Source organism: Megascapheus bottae, chromosome 16 (genome assembly GCF_031878675.1).
Source record: "Megascapheus bottae isolate mThoBot1 chromosome 16, mThoBot2.hap1, whole genome shotgun sequence".
Classification (NCBI taxonomy): domain Eukaryota; kingdom Metazoa; phylum Chordata; class Mammalia; order Rodentia; family Geomyidae; genus Megascapheus; species Megascapheus bottae.
Genome location: NC_143524.1, coordinates 39,868,889 through 39,889,859, shown reverse-complemented (window position 1 = coordinate 39,889,859; position 20,971 = coordinate 39,868,889). Strand labels below are relative to the sequence as shown.

Here is a 20,971-nt window from a genome sequence, read left to right as displayed (position 1 = left end):
GATTCATTTTAATGCTTTTCTTGTTATTGCTAAGGTCATGTCCAGGGAGTTTACAGCTACATAAGTAAGATAGAGTACATATCTTTCTGAAAAAAAATGTTACCATTTCCTTCGCTTTTCCTTAGCTCTCTCCAGTTTTCCCCTTCCATGCTCACCCACAAGTTGTATAGTTAATTTTCAATATAGTGTCTAGTGAGTGCCACTGCTGCATGTATCCACCATGTGTCCCTTCGTTTCTGTGCTCTCCCTTTCCTCTCCCTAAAACAGATAAACAAGATGAAAACAAAATCAGCAACAAAGAAAAAGAAAACCTCTTGCTTCCATTTCCTGGTGTTAATTTCTATTAATATCATTTTGCATGATCAGATGCACATAAACATTGCACCTCTGCGTTCTTCTCATAAGAATATCTTCCTTTGGTCTCACTGTGTGTGAATGCCTAAAGGATTGTATACATATCATGTCCCAATGTACTTTTGTTCCATCCATAGTGTTACTTCTCGGTTTATAGAAACATTCTAGCTATCACAAATGAGGGAGACCATGTAACCTATGTTTTGCTGGGTCTGGTTTACTTTGATTAGTAGAATTTCTTTCCAAGTCTTTCCGTTTTTTTATAGAAAGTAGAATATAATTCTTTCTGATGGAAGCATTGAATTCCATTGTGCATATCTACATCAAATTTTCATGGTCCATTCCTCCTGTGAGAGCATCTGGGTTGAGTCCATATCTTCACTATAGTAAACAGTGGTGTAATGAACATGATTGTGCTAGTAGCTTTAGTGTGGCCTTGTTTATAGTCCATTGGGCAAATGCCAAGAAGTGGAATTTGCTATGATTTGCCAAGTATTTTTGTATCTGTGTAAAGATGAAATGTATTTCTTCTTTATATATTATCTTGGTCTGGTTTTCATTTTATTTTAATGCTAACTTCATGTAATCAATTTGCATGTATTTCCTCCAATTTTTCTAAGAGATTGTGAAGAATTGATGTTAGTGCTTCTTTAAGCTTTTAATAAAATTATTCAGTGAAATCATTTAGGCACCTTGTTTGCTAATTTTATTGTAAATTCCATATATGTAACATATAAAATGTAAATAAGCTACTTCCAATGATAGCTTTTGTTTTTATAAAAATTGGATCATTCTATCTAGGAAAAGTAGATTATATGTAGACATGTATATATAGATACACAATAAACATTATACTTATATAATACTCTACACAAATATATTCAAACATTTAGTGTTTGTATGCATATTTGGTAGAGTGAATCTTTAATCATTATATGATATTTTTAGCATAAGCTTTTGGCTCTGAAATGTACTTTACATGGCACAAACATAGTAAATTTTTTTAGATAAATGTATGGTTTATTTTTTCTACTTTATTATATGTAAATTTACGTAAAAAGAACCAGGTATATTTAGGAGAGGGATGGGATTGGAAGAGATAGGGAAGATATGACATTGATCCAGATGCATTGTACTCATAAACTGACATGTTTAATTGACACACCTTTGCACACTTACTCAGTGATAATAAAAATTTATCTAAAAATCTTATGTTTCCTACAAGAAAACTAAGAAAGGGTTGGTCTTAACAAAAGAGAAAATCATTCAGTCACATTTCTTTCAACCAGTAATGGAAAAAATAAGCCTTCCTACTCTAAGGACCAAGGTTCTGCACAATGAGAGAGTGACTATTCATCTTCACTCCATGCATTAGTATACCTAGTGTCAGAAGCATACACTGAGGAAATGACTGTCCTTTTTCTCCTACCCCTCTTCATTCCCACATTAGTAGTTTCTGCTTGTTCTCCCTCCTCATTTTTTAAATATTTTAAAATTATCATCAAGTAGTTGTTATTTTTTGAATATTTTAAAATTATCATCAAGTAGTTGTTCAAAGGAAGTTATGTGTTCAATACATCTTGATGGCTTGTGACCCCTTTCAAGAGTCTCACTCAGGACTCAAACCCACACCGTCCCTTGCTTTTCTTAAATTTTAATTTGGAGCTTAGTTTTTAGTTTTTGGAATTACTCTGGAAATACATATAATATCAGTAGTTACAATTTGGCATAGATATTTTCAGTGTAAATAATGAAGTAGATCAGACAATAAAAATTGTAGCAATATTTTTTCTTGAAGTGAAATTATCTGTGGGTACCTTAGCAGATTCAGTTGGGTATCTGTCTTTCACTACCTATGATCACATTGTAGCAATCTTCATACACACCCACTGCTGAAAACTAGAAAAATGGTGATCTTGACAAGAGAGGCCACATTTCTGACAAGCACTAATGGAAAAATAGTACACTCCCCCCCACATTGTCTCACTGAAGCAAACTAGTAGACTGATCCTCACCCATTCATCCATCCTCCCCCCCACCATGCATCTGTGTAGCTAATGTCACAAGCAGACACTGAGGAAATGACTGTCCCTTTCTTCCAGTCCTTCATCCAACCATCAGCAGTCTCTAATCATTCATCTTTCTAATTTTGTTAACAAAAGCTTTGCTTCACTTAATACTTTTCTATGTAAACATGTCTCAAATGTTTTCCTCCTATATCTGGATTATTTCCTATACAAATACACATAAGTTATAGTTAAATTTATTTGTTTTTCAGTACATCTGTTTTCCTTCCTTTCACACTGTCTTTCAGAAATTTCTTTCTGGATAAAATCTACCTTAGTGGAAATTTTGCTCTGTTTAAACTTTCTATTTGACACCATGTTAACACCTTCTTCCTCTAGAAAGTGTCATTCTATGACCATCTGATCTTTGATAAGGGAGCCAAAAAAATAGAATGGAAGAAAGACAGCCTCTTCAACAAGTGGTGCTGGCAGAACTGGTTAAGCACCTGCAGAAAACTAAAGTTGGATCCTTTTTTGTCATCCTGCACCAGGATTAACTCCAAATGGATCAAAGACCTGGAGGTAAAAGCAGACACATCGAAAAGTTTACAAGAAAGAATAGGAGATATACTAGGTCTCCTTGGAACAGGTAGAAACTTTCTTAAGAATCAAGATGAGCGGGGGGAGAGGGGTAGGGAAAAGGGGACCATGACATGAGAAAGGGTATCAATATTTGTGAAATAATGTACCTTCTACCTGGTGAATATAATGTAACCCTTCTATTAATTACAATAAGAATATATGAAAACAAAGAAAGTGACATTTTATAATATTGGCTAAACTAAGGGACTTTCCTTTGGGCCTTCTTACCTTATTTTACTTATGATAGGCACAAATGCATCACTGCTACAGAAACATATGCAGTTTTAAATCATGTAATATGTATTTATCCATCAGATTCTGTTTAGTGTAGTAGTAGTATAGTGCCTGACACTAAATAAATGCTCAGTAAACCATTACATTGAACTGCTCCCAACCACACTGAAAAATTTTCTCTTGGATTCTTCATCTTTATAAGGTAGAAGATTCTTCAGTGGAGTTCAAGAGGGATTTTCAAGGGATTTTTCTGGGTGACTGTATCTCTGCTCTCCAACAATGATAAGTTGGTTCTACACTCAGGACATAAAGGGTAAACTTCAGATGTCTATGCTCAGATGATTCGAATTGCTATGTGGTATTGAATGCAAGTGTCACATCTTTTGCTTATATGATTTTTTAAAATGATAGCTTTCATGTTTCCTTCTTTTAATATACAGCATTAAAGTAAGAGATATTTTGAGCAGACTTGTGTTTGTAAAATATTATTTAATCATTTACATGCTATAATTTATCCTTGTCACCATTCAGATACCATTTCATATTCTCACCTTAAGATGGAATAATATTTTAGATTTTCCACAATTCAGTTCATGATGTACTATAAATAATTCTTTTTTTTTTTCAAAAACAACACACACAGACATGCTATCTTGTGCCTCCTAACCTTTATTTCTTTGACATTGTTCCACTGGGTAAAGGAAAGCAGATTGTATAAATCTTGCTTACTGGAGCTAGTGAGCTAACTATTCACAACTATTTAGCTATGAGATCATCGTGAAAGAGTACTCCAAACAATTACCAAATCAAAGTGACTAATACTTACATGGGAAAAATAAGGCACACTAGAGGACTAACAGAATCCTTAAAGATTACCAGTGCCTAGGTGAAATCAACTACTCAGCACTCACTTGAGGATGTGACCATGATCCCCGGTGTATTTGATTACCATGTAACTCGCTAGACTCTATATCCTCAAAGATATATCATAAAAGATAGAGGAGCTGCAATGAAATCAAAATAACTTTCCATTTCTTACTGTAAGATGAATGAATTTGTACTTCAAGAGGTAAGATTTTATAGGAAAGGGAAGGAAGAAAATAAGATGAGGGGAGGGAGTGGGGGAGGGAAATGGGGACAAAAACATGAGAAGGGGTAGCAATGATTGCTAAGAAGTGTTCCTTCTATCTTGCGAATATAATGTAACACTTTTTTAATTATGATAAAAATGTTTTAAAAGAAGAGGTAAGATTTTGGCTTCTGTAAATAAATATGGCTTGTTAATTGCACTTACGTGTGAAGAAAACCATAATCTGTGAAAACAGATCCCTGACAGAGTTTTGACATCTTCAGTTACACTCAATATGCTGGTTAACTTCCTTGTGGAACAAAATACCATCTCTTACCATGGATGTGCCTTCCAGCTTGGCTCTACTGCTGTCTTTGGAACAGCTGAGTGCTTCCTTCTGGCTGTCATGGCCTGTGATTGCTTCATGGCCACCTGCAACCCACTGCTGTATTCCATCAAAATGTCCACCCAGGTCTGTGTCCAGTTAATCACAGTGTCTTATGCAGGAGTTTTACTCAATGATTGTGTTTTCATCATTTGCTTCTATGTCTTCCCTTTCTGTGGACCCCATGGAGTGTCTTTGTTCTGTGTGGATAAACCCTAGCTGAGAAATAAGGCACCTGGAATGGAATCAACAGTCAATCAGCAAAAATTTTCAGCTGAGTTGACATAAATTATTGGAGTGAAATTATGCAAACAAATAATCTTAATTTTGTTTTCTAAAATTTCTCAACAATCCAGGTTTGAATCAGAAATTCATAATGGGTTTTATCAGTATCTGAATTTAGCACTCAGGATAAATATTTAATTGTTTTTAGTTAATATAGTTGCTGCCTTTGAAATGTTCTGAGCTCTAGTAGTAAAGATTGTCTAAAGATAATACACATATCACTACTAGGTAGTATGTACCATATTTAATGGATATCTTTATCTATGTGTATTCATAGAGAGATCTACAATTGTATAGATATTGTTAGGATAATAAAACATGAGGACTAACTTTTACAGACTTGTAAAAGATATGTACATATATTTAATATTATGTTTACAGGTAAAAGGAACACATTACTTGAAAAAAATTAAATGTTTCCACAAAAAGATTTGCTTTAAGTAGAGGCATTACAGTGCAATGTATAAATTCTCAAACTGGAGAGCATAAGCCCAATAATTTCTCTAAGTTTTGAACAATGCACTTGTAAAATTGTCTCATATCTATATTAATGACAAACAATCCATCATAACTGCAAGTCTCCCATACTATATTTTTATCACAGGTTTCTTGTGTAGCTCCATGGTCTGATGGATTCCCTGGTGGATGGGAACCACACTGCAGTGACAGAGTTCATTCTAGTGGGCTTAACACATGATCCAGTCCTTCGAGTCTTCCTCTTCATCATCATCCTCTGCATCTACCTGGTGACCGTATCTGGAAATCTCTGCACAATTCTCCTTATCAGTCTTTCTTCTCTGGTCCACCATCCCATGTATTTTTTTCTCAGCCATTTAGCCTTTACTGACATAATCTTCTCATCCTCTGTGACACCCAACATGCTCACTAACTTCCTTGTGGAACAAAATACCATCTCTTACCATGGATGTGCCTTCCAGCTTGGCACAACTGCTGTCTTTGGGGCAGCTGAGTGCTTCCTTCTGGCTGTCATGGCCTATGATCGCTTCATGGCCATCTGCAACCCACTGCTGTATTCCACCAAAATGTCCACCCAAGTCTGTGTCCAGCTAATCATGGTGGCTTATGCAGGGGGTTTACTCAATGGTTGTACTTTCATCATTCTCTTCCATCTTTTACCTTTCTGTGGATCCAATAGAATCAATCATTTCTTCTGTGACTTTGCTCCTTTAATTGAGCTATCCTGCTCTGATGTCAGTGTCCTCACAGCTGTTGCCTCAATTTCTGCTGGCTTCTTCATTCCGCTCACAATGCTGGTCATAGTCTTCTCATACCTGTACATCCTCCTCACCATCCTGAAGATGCGCTCCACTGAGGGCTGCCACAAGGCCTTCTCCACCTGCACCTCCCACCTCACTGCCGTCACGCTCTACTATGGGACCGTAACATTCATCTATGTGCTGCCCAAGTCTATGTACTCCACTGACCAGAACAAGGTGATATCTGTGTTCTACATGGTGGTGATCCCCATGTTGAACCCCCTCATCTACAGCCTCAGGAACAAGGATATTAAGGAAGCACTGAAAAGACAGATTAGTAGGAAAATATTTTCTTAGCATCTGTTTTTTCCCAAAATTGTATATAATGATAAATCGTATTCAAATGACAATGAAGTTTATACTCTGTGGCCAATATCTAATAAGATCATTCTAGTGTAGATTATTTAAGTAAATGTGGAGAGAAAATTTTCAGATATTAATTACTATAACAAGCTTAATTATAGTTTAGAATAACATTTCTTCCCATAAAATATTTTTCAAGTAATTTTTAATCATACTTTTAGGTTAAAGTACTTAGTGCTGTAAATTAATGTTGCTGCTAAGATGAATCATTATGAGTATATCATTTTTCTTCACTAACTTCTCCTGATAAATGATTGATAACTATACTCTGATCGGCCATGCATTTTCATAGTAAATACCAAAATAGTATGCCAAAATAAAGACACTGGGCATGTTTTAATGCCGGAAGATTATCTGCTTGGCCATGGGTTGAGTTTTCTCACTGGCATGTCAGAAAGTCCCATGTTTTTATCTGCAACCTATGGCTGTAACCAACCAAAATATTCACAGAGATCTGTGTCTAGTAACTCATATTGGATTATGCAGGTGATTTTCTCTGTAACTGTTCTTTTTCCATGTGCTTTTGTACTTTATTCTTCTGTGTACTAAATCAAAGCAATTACTTTTCTAGTGATTTTCTTCTTTTATTTCTGTTCTGCTGTCAGCATCTTCACAAATGTTTCCTCACTCTTTGTTTTCCTCATCATTATAAGTATAGTGTTTAATATCTCCATCTCCAATATCCATGTTCTACTTAATTTGGGTTAATTGTCTACTTATAAAATTCTTTTCACTGGGCCAGGAGTAATGGCCTAATGGTAGAGTGCTTGCGTAGCATACATGAAGCCCTGAGTTCTATTCCTCCCTGGCAAATACACAGAAAAAGAGAAAAGTGGTGCTTTGGCTTAAGTGGTAGAGCACTTACCTTGAGAAAGTTCAAGGACAGTTCCCAGGCCCAGAGCTCAAGTCCCAGCACTGGCAAAAAAATAAAAAAAATTTCTTGTCAGTACAAATCTAACATAAATAGTAGCAATATTCCAATATGAGACCAGAAATTAAAATAGCTAAAGCAATTTCGATAGACAGAATAAAATACAAGGAATTAGTATAGTCTATACTGAGATTTTTTCAGATACCCACAGTAATTAAAATATTTGATATGAATAAAGAAATAGGCACATAGACAATTGGAATAGAAAAGAGAATACAGACAAATATATGGAGTGACATTTTTATTGCAATTAATAGAAGGGTTACATTATATACACCAGATAGAAGGTGTATTACTTCACAAACATTGCTACCCTTTCTCATGTTTTTGTCCCCATTTCCCTCCCTCTGAAGTGACATTTTAATCAAGAAAAATCCCCACAAAATACACAATTAGTATTTTAAATAATTAGAAAATGAACAAAGCAGCTTTCTTATAGCACGTTCACAAGGTTATAGAACCATCAACCATATATAGTTTAAGAACATTATTAAAACCCAACCAAGAAACTCCATATCCACCACCTCCTTCCCTTTCCTTGGTTTCTAGCAGCACTAATCACTGTTTTGCTTTTTTGGCTTTGCCTAATATGGATAATTTGTGTAAATGAACTATCTTTTGCATATGTTTTCCTTTTATTTGGACAGGGCCTAAGCTCTGTCCTTGGACTTTCTCAAGGCTAGAACTCTACCAGTTGAGCCTCAACATCACTTCTGTCTTTTTTCTATGTATGTGGTACCAGGGAATCAACCCGGGTCTTCGTGCATGCTAGGCAAGCACTCTACTACTAGGCCAAACTCCTGGCCCCTGCAATAACATTTTAAAGACACATTTTAATGCACTTTTTATTGTTGTTGCGAAGGTGATGTACAGAGAGTTTACAGCTACATAAGTCAGATAAAGGGTACATTTATTTCTGAAAATTTTTCTTGCTCTGTCCCAGGCCTTCCTTCCCATGCTCACCCACAAGTTGTAAAGTTAATTTTCAATATAGTGTCTAGTGAGTGCCACTGCTGCATGTATCCACCATGTGTCCCTTCGTTTCTGTGCTCTCCCTTTCCTCTCCCTAAAACAGATAAACAAGATGAAAACAAAAACAGCAACAAAGAAAAAGAAAACCTCTTGCTTCCATTTCCTGGTGTTAATTTCTATTAATATCATTTTGCATGATCAGATGCACATAAACATTGCACCTCTGCGTTCTTCTCATAAGAATATCTTCCTTTGGTCTCACTGTGTGTGAATGCCTAAAGGATTGTATACATATCATGTCCCAATGTACTTTTGTTCCATCCATAGTGTTACTTCTCAGTTTATAGAAACAGTCTAGCTATCACAAATGAGAGAAACCATGCAACCCATGTGTTGCTAGGTCTGGCTTACTTTGCTTAGTAGAATTTTTTTGAATGATGATGATGATGATGATGATGATGATGATGATTACTATTTTGCCAGTCTTGGGCTTTGAGCTCAGGGCCTGAGCCCTGTCCTTGGACTTTCTCAAAGCTAGAGCTCTAGCTCTTGAGCCTCAGCACCACTTTTGGCTTTTTTCTATGTATGTCGTACCGAGGAATTGAACCCGTGCATGTAGGCAAGCACTCTAACCACTAGGACAAACTCCCGGCCCTGCTTAGTAGAATTTTTTTTCCAAGTCTTTCCATTTTCTTATGGAAAGGAGAATATAATTCTTTCTGATGGAAGCATTGAATTCCATTGTGCATATCTACATCAAATCTTTTTGGTCCATTCCTCCTCTGATAGCATCTGGCTTGATTTCATATCTTTGCTGTAGTAAACAATGCTGTGATGAACATGATTGTGCTAGTAGCTTTAGTGTGGCCTCATTTGCAGTCCATTGGGTAAATGTTCAGGAGTGAAATTTTCTATTATTTGCTAAGGAGTTTTGTGTCTATATAAAAATTATCATGGTCTGGTTTTCATTTTATTCTAATGCTAACTTTATGTAATCTATTTGGATGTATTTCCTCCTCCAGTTCTTCTAAGAGATTGTGAAGAATTGATGTTAGTGCTTCTTTAAACTTTTAATAAAATTACTCAGTGAAATCATTTAGGCACCTTGTTTGGTAATTTTATTATAAACTGCATATATGTAACACATAAATTTTAAGTAACGTATTTCCTATTATCTAAATTATGATAGCTTATATTTTTATAGAAATTGTATTATCTAGTATAAATATATGTGTGTATATATGTGGCCATATATACATACACATACAATATATGTTATATGTATATATCATATTAATATATGTACATATTATATTATATAACACTTACACTAAATAAATGCTCAGTAAGCCATTACATTGAACTTCTCCCAACGACACTGATAATTCTCTATTGGATTCTTCATCTTTCTAAGGTGGAAGATTCTTCAGCCGAGTTCAAGAGGGATTTTCAAGGTCTGTGATATTCTGTGTGACTGTATCTCTGCTCTCCAATAATGAGAAGCTGGTTCTACACTCAGGACCTAAAGGGTAAACTTCAGATGTCTATGTTCATTGTGTTAGGATTACTATGTGGTGTTGTATGCAAGTATGTGTCACATCTTTTGCTTATATGATTTTTTTAATGTTAGCTTTCATGTTTCCTTTTTTAATATGAGATATTTTTTAATAAGAGATATTTCAAGTAGAGTTGTGTCTGTAAAACATTATTTTTTTTTTGCCAGTCCAGGGCTTGGGCTCAGGGCCTGGCCACTGTCCTTGGACTTTCTCAAGGCTAGTACTCTACCACTTGAGCCTCAGCACCACTTACGGCTTTTTTCTATGTATGTGGTACCGAGGAATCGAACCCGGGTCTTTGTGCATGGTAGGCAAGCACTCTACCACTAAGATTTAATCACTCATGTGCTTTAATTTATCCTTGTCACCCTTTAGACATTGTTTTGTACTCTCATCTTAAAATGAAATCATTCTAAACATCATTTTTCTTTCATTTTTTATTTCTTCATCCTTACAGAGCTCAGAATAACAATTTTTTAATATCAGGAAACAAAAGTTTCCAGAATCCCAAAATGCAAAGCATTTTTGGTTTCATCTGGTAAACAGCAGCCAGCTCTTCTTCCCAGTCTCACATGAAAGCAACTAAGGAACACATGTACTGAATAGAAGTTCATGAGTATGAATGTTGAAGAGATTAATGTAAACAGCTTTAATTTAATGCAACTGTTTTCCAAAAGCAAAAAAAGAGAAATAACAAAATGAAAAATAATGGAATCATTTTTTTAGATTTTCTGCATTTCATTTCATGATATACTATAAATATACTATAAATAATTCTTTTTTGTCTAAAACAAAATGCACACACACACATTTTCATGTGCCTGCCAACCTTTATTCCCTTGACACTATTTCATGAAGGTGAAGGAAGGTGAAAGAAGCAGATTGTAAATCTTGCTTACTGGAGCCACCTGCTTCACACCTACTTGTGCTGGGATTACCTGGAGACCAAGATATCTCTCATTTCATAACCCATAAAAATTCAAATGGTATCAAAGAAATAAACTCAAGTGATAAAAATTTCTCGACATAAATGTTGGAGAGAATATTTTCATTTGTGATTTATGATTCACGTGCATTAGCACAGGAGTCACAAATCATAACTTTGTGGTTCGTAAGTTTTCTAATTAGGACTTAAAGCCCATATTTGGCATTGTTAAATAGGTCTTTTAGTCTAACATATTGTGATTTTTTTCCTGTTTGTTTTCAACCATTGGCTGTCTGCAAGTTGAAGGGTTTTCCTTCTTTCTGGTCTGACCTTTCTCCATTTCATGCTTCCTGTTTTCCTTATTGTCTGCTTGACACCTCCAGGGAAATACTGACTACTAGCAATGAGAGTGGGCTTTGCTTTTTTTAGACTTAGTGGCGAGAACATTTGATTTTTGCTGCTAACCAACTTATTACAGCTAGTATAATGTTCTCCAGCTACATCTGTGTTGCTGGAAATGACAAAATTTACTTCTTTTTGAAAGTGGAATAATATGCTAAGCAATGTATTTGAGTCTGTGCGTGCGTGTGTGTGTGTGTGTGTGTGTGTGTGCACGTGTGTTTATGTGCAAGTCTTTCAAATTCTACCTGATGTTCTTTCTTTTGCGATTATTTTTTTAATGTAATTAATAGAAGGGTTACATTGTATTCACCAGATAGAAGGTATATTATTTCACAATGATACCCCTTCTCGTGTTTTTATCCCCAATTCCCTCCCCTCATGTCTCCCCACATCTTGTTTTCCCCCCTTTCTTATCCTACTTCAAAGAAATAAGTAAACATATATACAATATACCAAATAACAAGGTAAGATACTGTAACAAAATGAGAATAGCCAAGGGACAACAAAAGAGATGAGAAATAGCATAGTAATAAAGAACAACAATCATATATTATATGGCCCTTAATTCCATATCCTGGAGGTCCTATTATTTAGCCTCATCCTATATGGCCTTATGTATTTAGCTTTTACCCTGTTATAAACCTCTGCTAGGAGACAAATGATGGAAACCATTGAGCCTATATTCCTTTGAGTCTGGCCTACTTCACTTAATATGATATATTCCAAGTCTTTCCATTCCTTATAAATGGGGAGATGTTGTTATTTCTGATGGCAGCATAGAATTCCATTGTGTATAAGTACCACATTTCTTGATCCAATCATCTACTGAGGGGCATCTGAGTTGGTTCCATATCGTTTTTTACATATATTTTTATTGTAATTAATAGAAGGGTTACATTATATTCACCAGATAGAGGGTACATTCCTTCACAAACATTGATAAATTTCCCTCCCCTCACACCTACCTCTCATCTTGTTTTCCCCCTTTCCTATCCAATTTCAAATAACCAAATACGCATACATACAATATATCAGATAACAAGGTGAAATATCGTAACAATATGAGATAAGCAACGGACAGCAAAAGAGATGAGAGATAACATAGTACATTAAGGACAACAATCAATCATTATATGGCTTTTGTTTCTATATCCTGGAGGTCCTTTCATTTAGTGTCATAATGCCTATGTGTCTAGATTTTGTTCTATTGTAAATCTCTGCTAGGAGCCCAAGATTATGGCAAATGAGGGAAACCATTGAGCCTGTGTTCCTTTGAGTCTGGCTTACTTCACTTTATATGATTTTTTTCTAAGTTTTTCCATTTCCTTACAAATGGAGCAATGTCGTTCTTTCTGACAGCAGCATAGAATTCCATTGTGTATAAATACCACATCTTGTTGATCCACTCATCAACTGAGGGACATCTGGGTTGGTTCCATACCTTTGCTATGGTATATAGTGCTGTAATAAACATGGTTGTGCTAATGGATTTAGTGTACCCTTGTTTCTGGACAATTGGGTAAATGCCAAGTAGTGGAATTGCTGGGTCATAGGGGAGCTCTATGCTTAGTCTTTTGAGGAACTGCCATGCTGCTTTCCATAGTGGTTGAACGAGTTTGCATTCCCACCAACATTGTAGTAGTGATCCCTCCTGGCCACATCCCCTCCAGCAACTGTTATTATTAGATTTCTTGATCCTGGCTATTCTAACTGGAGTGAGGTGGAATCTTAGAGTTGTTTTGATTTGCATTTCTTTTATGGCCAGAGATGTCTAGCATTTCTTCGTGTGTTTATAGGCCATTCTTATTTCTTCTTCAGAGAAGACTCTCTTTAAGTCTTTGGCCCATCTTTTAATGGGATGGTTGTTTCTTTGGAGATTAGTTTTGGAATGATTCAATTTTTTGAGCTGTTGATATATTTTAGATATGAGGCCTTTGTCTGTTGTATGGTTACTGAAGATCTTCTCCCACTCTGGGCTTTCTATTTAACTTGCTAGGTATGTCCTTTGCCATACAGAATCTCTGCAGTTTAATGCAGTCCCACTTATCCAGCCTTTCTCTGATTTGTTGTGTTTCTGAGTCCTTCTTAAGAAAGTTTCTACCTGTTCCAAGGAGACCTAGTGTATCTCCTATTCTTTCTTGTAAACTTTTCGGTGTGTCTGCTTTTACCTCCAGGTCTTTGATCTGTTTGGAGATAATCCTGGTGCAGGATGACAAAGAAGGATCCAACTTCAGTTTTCTGCAGGTGCTTAACCAGTTCTGCCAGCACCGCTTGTTGAAGAGGCTGTCTTTCTTTCATTCTATTTTTTTGGCTCCCTTGTCAAAGATTAGGTGGCCATAGATCTGTGGTTTAATATCTGGGTCCTCAGTTCTATTCCGTTGGTCTTCAGGCCTGTTCTTGTGCCAGTACCAAGCTGTTTTGGTCACTATAGCCATTTATTGAAATTCCTCCTGCACTGTTCTTTCTGCTAAAAATTGTTTTTGCTATACGGGGTCTTTTATTATTCCGTATGAAATTTTGGATTGCCTCTTCTGTTTATTTATTAATTGCTTTTTTGAGCTTGGAGCTTGGAGCTTTGTTTACAACATTCCTGATGATGGACCATGAGGATCTACACACAGGAGGGGGCAGGTGGCCCTACTCCAGCGCTGACACAATGGTCACCACTGTGCTCCAGGCCCTCAGTGGTGGATCCTGGCCAGTGGAAGGTGGGGAAGAAGGGGAGAGGAGGGCGAGTCCTAACTGCCTAATTGTTCCTCTTTACTTGCTTCGGCACCAGCCTGTTCCAAATCCTCTCCAAGGCCACCTTCCCCATTAAGAAGGGGATGGTGAAGTTTTGCCAGTACCAGTCTTTGTTACAACACATGTGCTTCCAAAAATTTACTTAAAAATTCCTTGTAAAAGTCAGCCATTTCTTCTGCACTCAGTGTTGCATTTGACCTGCATCCATTGTCAGGCCTGGACCTTTAGTTTTTCAGTATGGAGCGAATGAATTCTTTTTCCTTGCTAAAGGTCAAATTCTGGTTTGCTCAGAACTGCTGGATCCATTCTTGTTTCTTGTCTTAATTTTCCAAGTTTCTGTTCCAATGGTGATTCATTTTCTTGGACAGAAATGAACAGGTCAAATGTTTGAATATTTATTGGGGGTCTAATCCAATCATGGCAAGATTCTCTTGGAGGACAGAATCTTGCAGGAAGGACCTGGCTCTGTGCCATGTCTCCATGCTCCGCATAGCTCCGGTCGAGCTGATGGCTGCAGTCCACCATGGCCCGGCAGAGCGGCTGTCTCTTCTATTTCTTTAAAGAATGACATTTGGATAGTGATGGGTATTGCATTGAATTTGTAGATAGTCCTTGGCAAGATTGCCATTTTCACGATGTTGATTCTTCCAATCCAGGAGCATGGGTGGTTTTTCCATTTCCTCAGTTCTGCTTTAATTTCCTTTTTCAGGGTTTTAAAGTTTTCAGCAAAAAGGTCCTTTACATTCTTAGTTAAGTTAATTCCTAGGTACTTTATTTTCTTTGAGGCTATTGCAAAAGGAGTTGCTTTCCTGATTGTTGCCTCGTTCCTCTCATTGCTGGCATATAGGAAAGTAGTTGATTTTTGAGGGTTCATTTTATACCTTTCTATGTTGCCAAAGTTTTGAATCAGCTCAAGGAGCTTGGGAGTGAAGTCATGTGATTCTTGTCCTTGCTCCTGTTGATGTGTTGAATTATATTAATTGACTTGCGTATGTTGAACCAGCTTTGCATCCCTGTGATGAATCCTGTTTGATCATCGTACATAATTTTTTTGATGCGTTGCTGAAGGCAGTTGGCCAGTATTTTGTTGAGAAGTTTTGCATCAATATTCATCAAAGAAATGGTTCTATAGTTCTCTTTCTTTGATGAATTTTTGTCTGGTTTTGGGATGAGGGTTATTGTGGCTTTGTAGAATGAGTTTGGCAAAAAGCCTTCGTTTTCAATTTCATTGAAGAGCTTGAGGAGTATTGGTGTGAGCTCTGCTTTGAAGACCTTATAGAATTCAGCTGTGAATCCTTCTGGCCCTGGGCTTTTCTTAGATGGAAGGTCTCTTGTTGCCCTTTCTATTTCTAAACAGACCTAATAGATCTGTTTACTTGGATTAGGTCTTCTTGGCTCAGTGTGGGTATGTTAATATTGGCTAGAAATTCATTCATTTCTTCTAGATTCTTAAATTAATTTACATAAATATTTGAAAAGTATTCCCTCATGATGCTCTGGATCTTGGTAATTTCTCTTATGAAATTACCATTCTCATCTGTGATTTTGTTTATACGGGTGTGCTCCTTTTTTTGGTAAGATTTGCTAAGGGTTTGTCAATTTTGTTAATTCTTTCAAAGAACCAACTCCTTGTTTTTTTGATTCTTTCTATAGTTTTTTTTTTACTCTAATTCATTTAATTCTGCTTTGATTTTAAAAATTTGCTTCCTTCTATGGGGATTGGGGTTGGTTTGTTGCTCTTTTTCCAAGAGCTAAAGGTGCTACATTAAATTGTTGGTTTGTGATTTCTCCAATTTGTTAATGTAAGCCCTCAGAGCTATAAATTTCCCTCTGAGTACTGCCTTGTCTGTGTCCCAAAGGAGATGGATTTTTTTTGTGCTCCTTTTTGTTAAATTTCATAAACTGTTGAATTTCTGTTCTGATCTCCTTGATGACCCATTGGTGATTCAACAATGTGTTGTTCAATCTCCATGACTTACAGGGTTTTGGTTGGTGGAGATTGGTGTTCAGTTCTAGATTGATGCCCTTGTGGTCTGAAAGAATGCAGGGAATAATTTCAGTGTTTCTGAATCTTCACAGGTTTGTATTATGCCCTAAAACGTGATCTATTTAGGAAAATGTTCCATGTGCTGCTGAAAAAAACATATATTCAGGTGTTGCTGGATGGAATAATTTGCTGATATCCATTAGATCTAGTTCGTCCATACAATTGTTCCATTCTGATATTTCTCTTTTGAGTTTTTGCCTGGTTGATCTGTCCATAGGTGAAAGTGGGGTGTTAATGTCACCAATAATCACTGTATTTGGATCTATGTATGGTTTTATTGAAAGTAAAGTTTGCTTGATGAAATTTGCTGATCCGGGATTATGTGTGTAGATATTCTAGCTGATGTTCTTAAAACATTCCTCTTAAAGGGACCTAATATAATTATTAATTTTCACTTAACTAGCTATTTAGACACTTGATTTTTGTGTTTTTCTTTGTTTTACTTTTATCCCACTCCTATGGTGGGTTGCATCTCCCATGCAATCCCTTTGCATTGAAGTACCACCAAAATTACTGTTGATCATCTCTTCCCAAGTACTGTCCTCTGATCCTTCAAATCATCATAATTTCATCTTTCTACTCCTATTAAATAGGACAGTGGAAATAGCTACAAAATCATTGGGAAGACTGAAGAAGATAAAGAATGCAAAGGGGAAAAACAGTGCTCAGCAGATTAAATTCTGAACAAAAGTTGGTTAGTTCTATCTTTTACCATGGAAATACAAGAATCATAAAGTAAAAGTTTCGAAATATACAGCTTGCAAATGAGTTAGTATGACTGTTCAAGTTACAGTTTATCATCATTCATTCACTTTCCATGTAATCATACAAGATACTAACCAATGGCTGACATGTTGAGAAGAATGTTTCTAAAACACCTTTCTTCCAGAACACCTTTTATCCAGAACACCTTTCACTCGCCAAACTTTTATATGTTCATCTTAAATAATTGTCTAAAATTCACCTTTACATATCATCTCTCCCATAATATCAGTGTAGCTAATGGGTGTCTTACATCTAGTGCTGTTAAGTATCAGTAAAACAATGTTGAGAGAAAGATGTGTTAGATATTCCATTTTAGATTTCCAACTTAGTATACTTTACACTGAAATTTCAACGTTAACTAAGAACAAGTATTTAACTAGAAGATCATTGCAATAGTGTACTCCAAATAATTACCAAGGAAAGTGATTAATACATGAAGAAAGAAATTACACTTGAGGATTGACAGAATCCTTGAGGATTACTTGTGTTTAGGTGAAATGAGCTGCTCATTATACACTTGGGAATATGATAATGATCACTGGTCTATTTGAATGCACTTGTGAATCTCTACTTTTCTGATATTTATCACCTAATTCAAATAATAAAAGGTAGAGGAACTGGTGTATGGTCATAAGAACTTTGTCTTGTTTTTTTTCTTTTACTTTAAGATGAGTGAATTCTTGCCTCAAGAGGTAAGGTTGACTTCTGTAGGTAAAGCTGCTTTTTCAGTTTCCCTCTTGCACTAGAGAAAAATCACAATCTGAACAGTTATCTAATTTATATACCTTAGCTGAGAATCAGCTATCCACTACCAAAAAAGAAAACACCGTAGCTGAGAAAACTTTTTTTTAAGGAGAATCCATGGAAATAAATAGGCATAATTCATTTATCCAATATTCTTTATTCATTCACCCACATGACTGGAAACCTACATAGCCTTTAGCACTCAGCCTCAATGCTAATATATTTACTAGCTTTCAAAGGCTTTTGGAACTTAATCTCTGTAAATAACTTGAATAAAAACTTGCTACAGTTCAACTTCTCCAACATGTTGATCACAACCAATGCTATAAATCTAAAATACTGATGGATGAAATTCAAACCAACTTCTAGCATGATTTACTCCCCATTATATTACTTAATGCTATGGTATTCAATTAGAAAATATTGTTGTATTTAGGAAATAGATCTTGTTTGAGAAAATAAACCTTAACATTCACATCCTAAGTATGTGTCACATAGTATTTTGTAGAATAATTAGATTGGCATTTGAAATGATATGAGAAAGCAAATGGAAATATTAAAAATACCTCCTGAATTTATAATTAGTGACTTCATTTGTAACTTTAATATGAGTTCCTTTCTATGTCTTCCTTTCCTATTAAGAAAATGTATTTCCCCTTTAAATAGTGGTCTTTTTCAGCATAGTGTCTTGTGAGTATTATGGTTGCATTGGCTCTCCCTGAGATAAAATGGGAGAAAATTAGGAAGAAGATAGCACTCTTTGAAAAGAAATGTAATTAATACATTGGCTTATAATAAATGCATGCATGTATTAATGAAAATATAACTATATGTTTATCATACATTCATATCAGCTTTCCATCATAGCTTTGTCTAGCAGCAGCTCCACAGTCTGATGGATTCCCTGGGGGATGGGAACTACACTGCAGTGACAGAGTTCATTCTGTTGGGCTTAACTCAACATCCAGTCCTTCGAATCTTCCTCTTCATCATTATCCTCTGCATCTATCTGGTGACTGTATCTGGAAATCTCTGCACAATTCTCCTTATCAGACTTTCCTCTCTGGTCCACCATCCCATGTATTATTTTCTCAGCCACTTAGCCCTTGTTGACATAGTCTTGTCATCTTCAGTCACACCCAACATGCTCGTTAACTTCCTTGTGGAACAAAATACCATCTCTTACCATGGATGTGCCTTCCAGCTTGGCTCAGCTGCTCTCTTTGGGGCAGCTGAGTACTTCCTTCTGGCTGTCATGGCCTATGATCGCTTCATGGCCATCTGCAACCCACTGCTGTATTCCACCAAAATGTCCACCCAAGTCTGTGTCCAGTTAATCATGGTAGCTTATGCAGGGGGTTTACTCAATGGTTGCACTTTCAATCTTGGTGTCTATCTTTTGCCTTTCTGTGGACCCAATAGAGTCAATCATTTCTACTGTGACTTCTCTCCTTTAGTTGAACTGTCCTGCTCTGATGTCAGTGTCCTCACAGCTGTTGCCTCAAGTATTGTTGGCTCCTTGATTCTGTTCACAATGCTGGTCATAGTCTTCTCATACCTGTACATCCTCATCACCATCCTGAAGATGCGCTCCACTGAAGGCCGCCGAAAGGCCTTTTCTACCTGCACTTCCCACCTCAGTGCCGTCACTCTCTACTATGGGACCACAACATTTATTTATGTGCTGCCCAAGTCTATGTACTCCACTGACCAGAACAAGGTGATATCTGTGTTCTACATGGTGGTGATCCCCATGTTGAACCCCCTCATCTACAGCCTCAGGAACAAGGATATTAAGGAGGCACTGAAAAGGCAGCTTGGTAGGAAAATATTTTCTTAGCATCTGTTAGTTAACAATATATACTCCCATAACATCCTATTCAAATGGTAATATAAGGTAATTCTCTGTGACCAATATCTAATAAGAAAATCCTAATGGAGACCATTTTAATAAACATGGTTGGTGAAATTTCAGAAATCAACTAGTATGTCACAGGTTCATAATGAATTAGCTTTAATAAATTTAATTTATACTTTAAGAATAACATCTCTTTGCATAAAACTATTTACATTTTAATTATAATTCAATTTAAAGTGCTTTGTACTATTCATTGATGTTGCTGCAAATATAAATCGTAAAGACTGTGTGGGTTTTCCACAGTGCCTTATCCTGAAAAATGTCTGAAGTGCTCTTTCTGATTCGCTGTGCATTCTGGCAATAAACGACAAAATAGGACACAAAAAGCATTTTATGTGTTTTATTCTGGTATTTTTATCTGCTGAGCTAGAAGCAAGAGATTTGGTGTGTTTATCTTACTGCCATGGCATAAAATCCATTAGCTGCTATCTTCAACTTATGCAGTATTCAACCAAATATTCATACAGGTTATGCAGGTGGTTTTCCTCAGTGGCTGCTCTATCTCTGGGTGCTGTACTTTATTCCTCTGTGTTCTGAGCGGAGACAATGAGTTTTCCTGTGATTTTGCTCATTTAATTGAGTTGTTTCTTCTGTTCTGATGTCAGCATTCCCATAACTGTTTCCTTATTGCTTGATTGCCTCATCAGTATGAATGTGATGCTTGTTGTGTCCTACTCCAATAACCATCAACTAGTTAATTTAGTTTATCACTGTTTACCTGTAAAATTCTACTTTGTGTTTTTATCTCATACACCTTTAAGACTCTAGAATGCACAAACTATTCTTGCCTGCATGTGCAATCTGCTTACCTGCCTGCAATTTTCGGACTTATGGCTCAACAATTGGATAATTCACATCCTTAAAATCTGTGTCTCTATCTTTTCTACTCACTCCAGAGATTGATGTGTATGTATATTGAACCTTTGAATCTACAGTGTCAGGAACAAGTACTAAGTAGGGTTGGAACAGACAGGTTGGTAGGGGAATGTTTTCTTGGTAACGTTTCTTTCCTTGGAATTCTCTTACTAATAGAACTCTATAAATATAATAACAAAAGGAAAAACACGTCTGTGGTTGAAATGTATCTACTGATAAATATTCAACCATGGTTGAGATTTTGTTAAGGCTGAGGGTGAATTTTCATATAGCAAGGAGGAAATTATAACTTCATAATGGGATCAGATGAGTGAACTTAATTTATAGTTAAGGCTAAAATGTTTGTAAAAATAATATGCTGAGGGCCGGGAGTTTAGCTTAGTGATAGAGTGCTTGCCTAGCATGCACAGAGACCCGGGTTCGATTCCTCGGTACCACATACATAGAAAAAAGCCGGACGTGGTGCTGAGGCTCAAGT

The 20,971-nt window shown here is 36.3% G+C and overlaps 2 protein-coding genes across 3 annotated transcripts; both read left to right on the top strand.

Annotated features, from left to right (window-relative positions):
- The first annotated feature begins 2,962 nt into the window (after positions 1-2,962).
- On the top strand, positions 2,963-6,549 carry LOC150053242 (olfactory receptor 5P6-like). 2 transcript variants are annotated; one of them, XM_090348991.1, is made up of 2 exons: positions 2,963-2,985; positions 5,622-6,549. In XM_090348991.1, the coding sequence occupies exon 2, from the start codon at positions 5,788-5,790 to the stop codon at positions 6,547-6,549; it is 762 nt and encodes a 253-aa protein (XP_090205117.1). In that variant the 5' UTR covers positions 2,963-2,985; positions 5,622-5,787. The 2 variants fall into 2 exon arrangements, with proteins under 2 accessions (XP_090205117.1, XP_090205116.1); XM_090348990.1 differs by lacking the exon at positions 2,963-2,985 and having other exon boundaries at positions 5,605-6,549.
- Positions 6,550-18,594: 12,045 nt separating this feature from the next.
- On the top strand, positions 18,595-19,539 carry LOC150053241 (olfactory receptor 5P6-like). The gene has a single exon (XM_090348989.1). The coding sequence runs from the start codon at positions 18,595-18,597 to the stop codon at positions 19,537-19,539; it is 945 nt and encodes a 314-aa protein (XP_090205115.1).
- The last annotated feature ends 1,432 nt before the right edge of the window (positions 19,540-20,971 follow it).

What these genes read in the sequence shown, in the direction of transcription:
- LOC150053242 (XM_090348990.1), top strand. Translation starts at nt 5,605, where the DNA reads ATGGATTCCCTGGTGGATGGGAACCACACTGCAGTGACAGAGTTCATT.
- LOC150053241 (XM_090348989.1), top strand. Translation starts at nt 18,595, where the DNA reads ATGGATTCCCTGGGGGATGGGAACTACACTGCAGTGACAGAGTTCATT.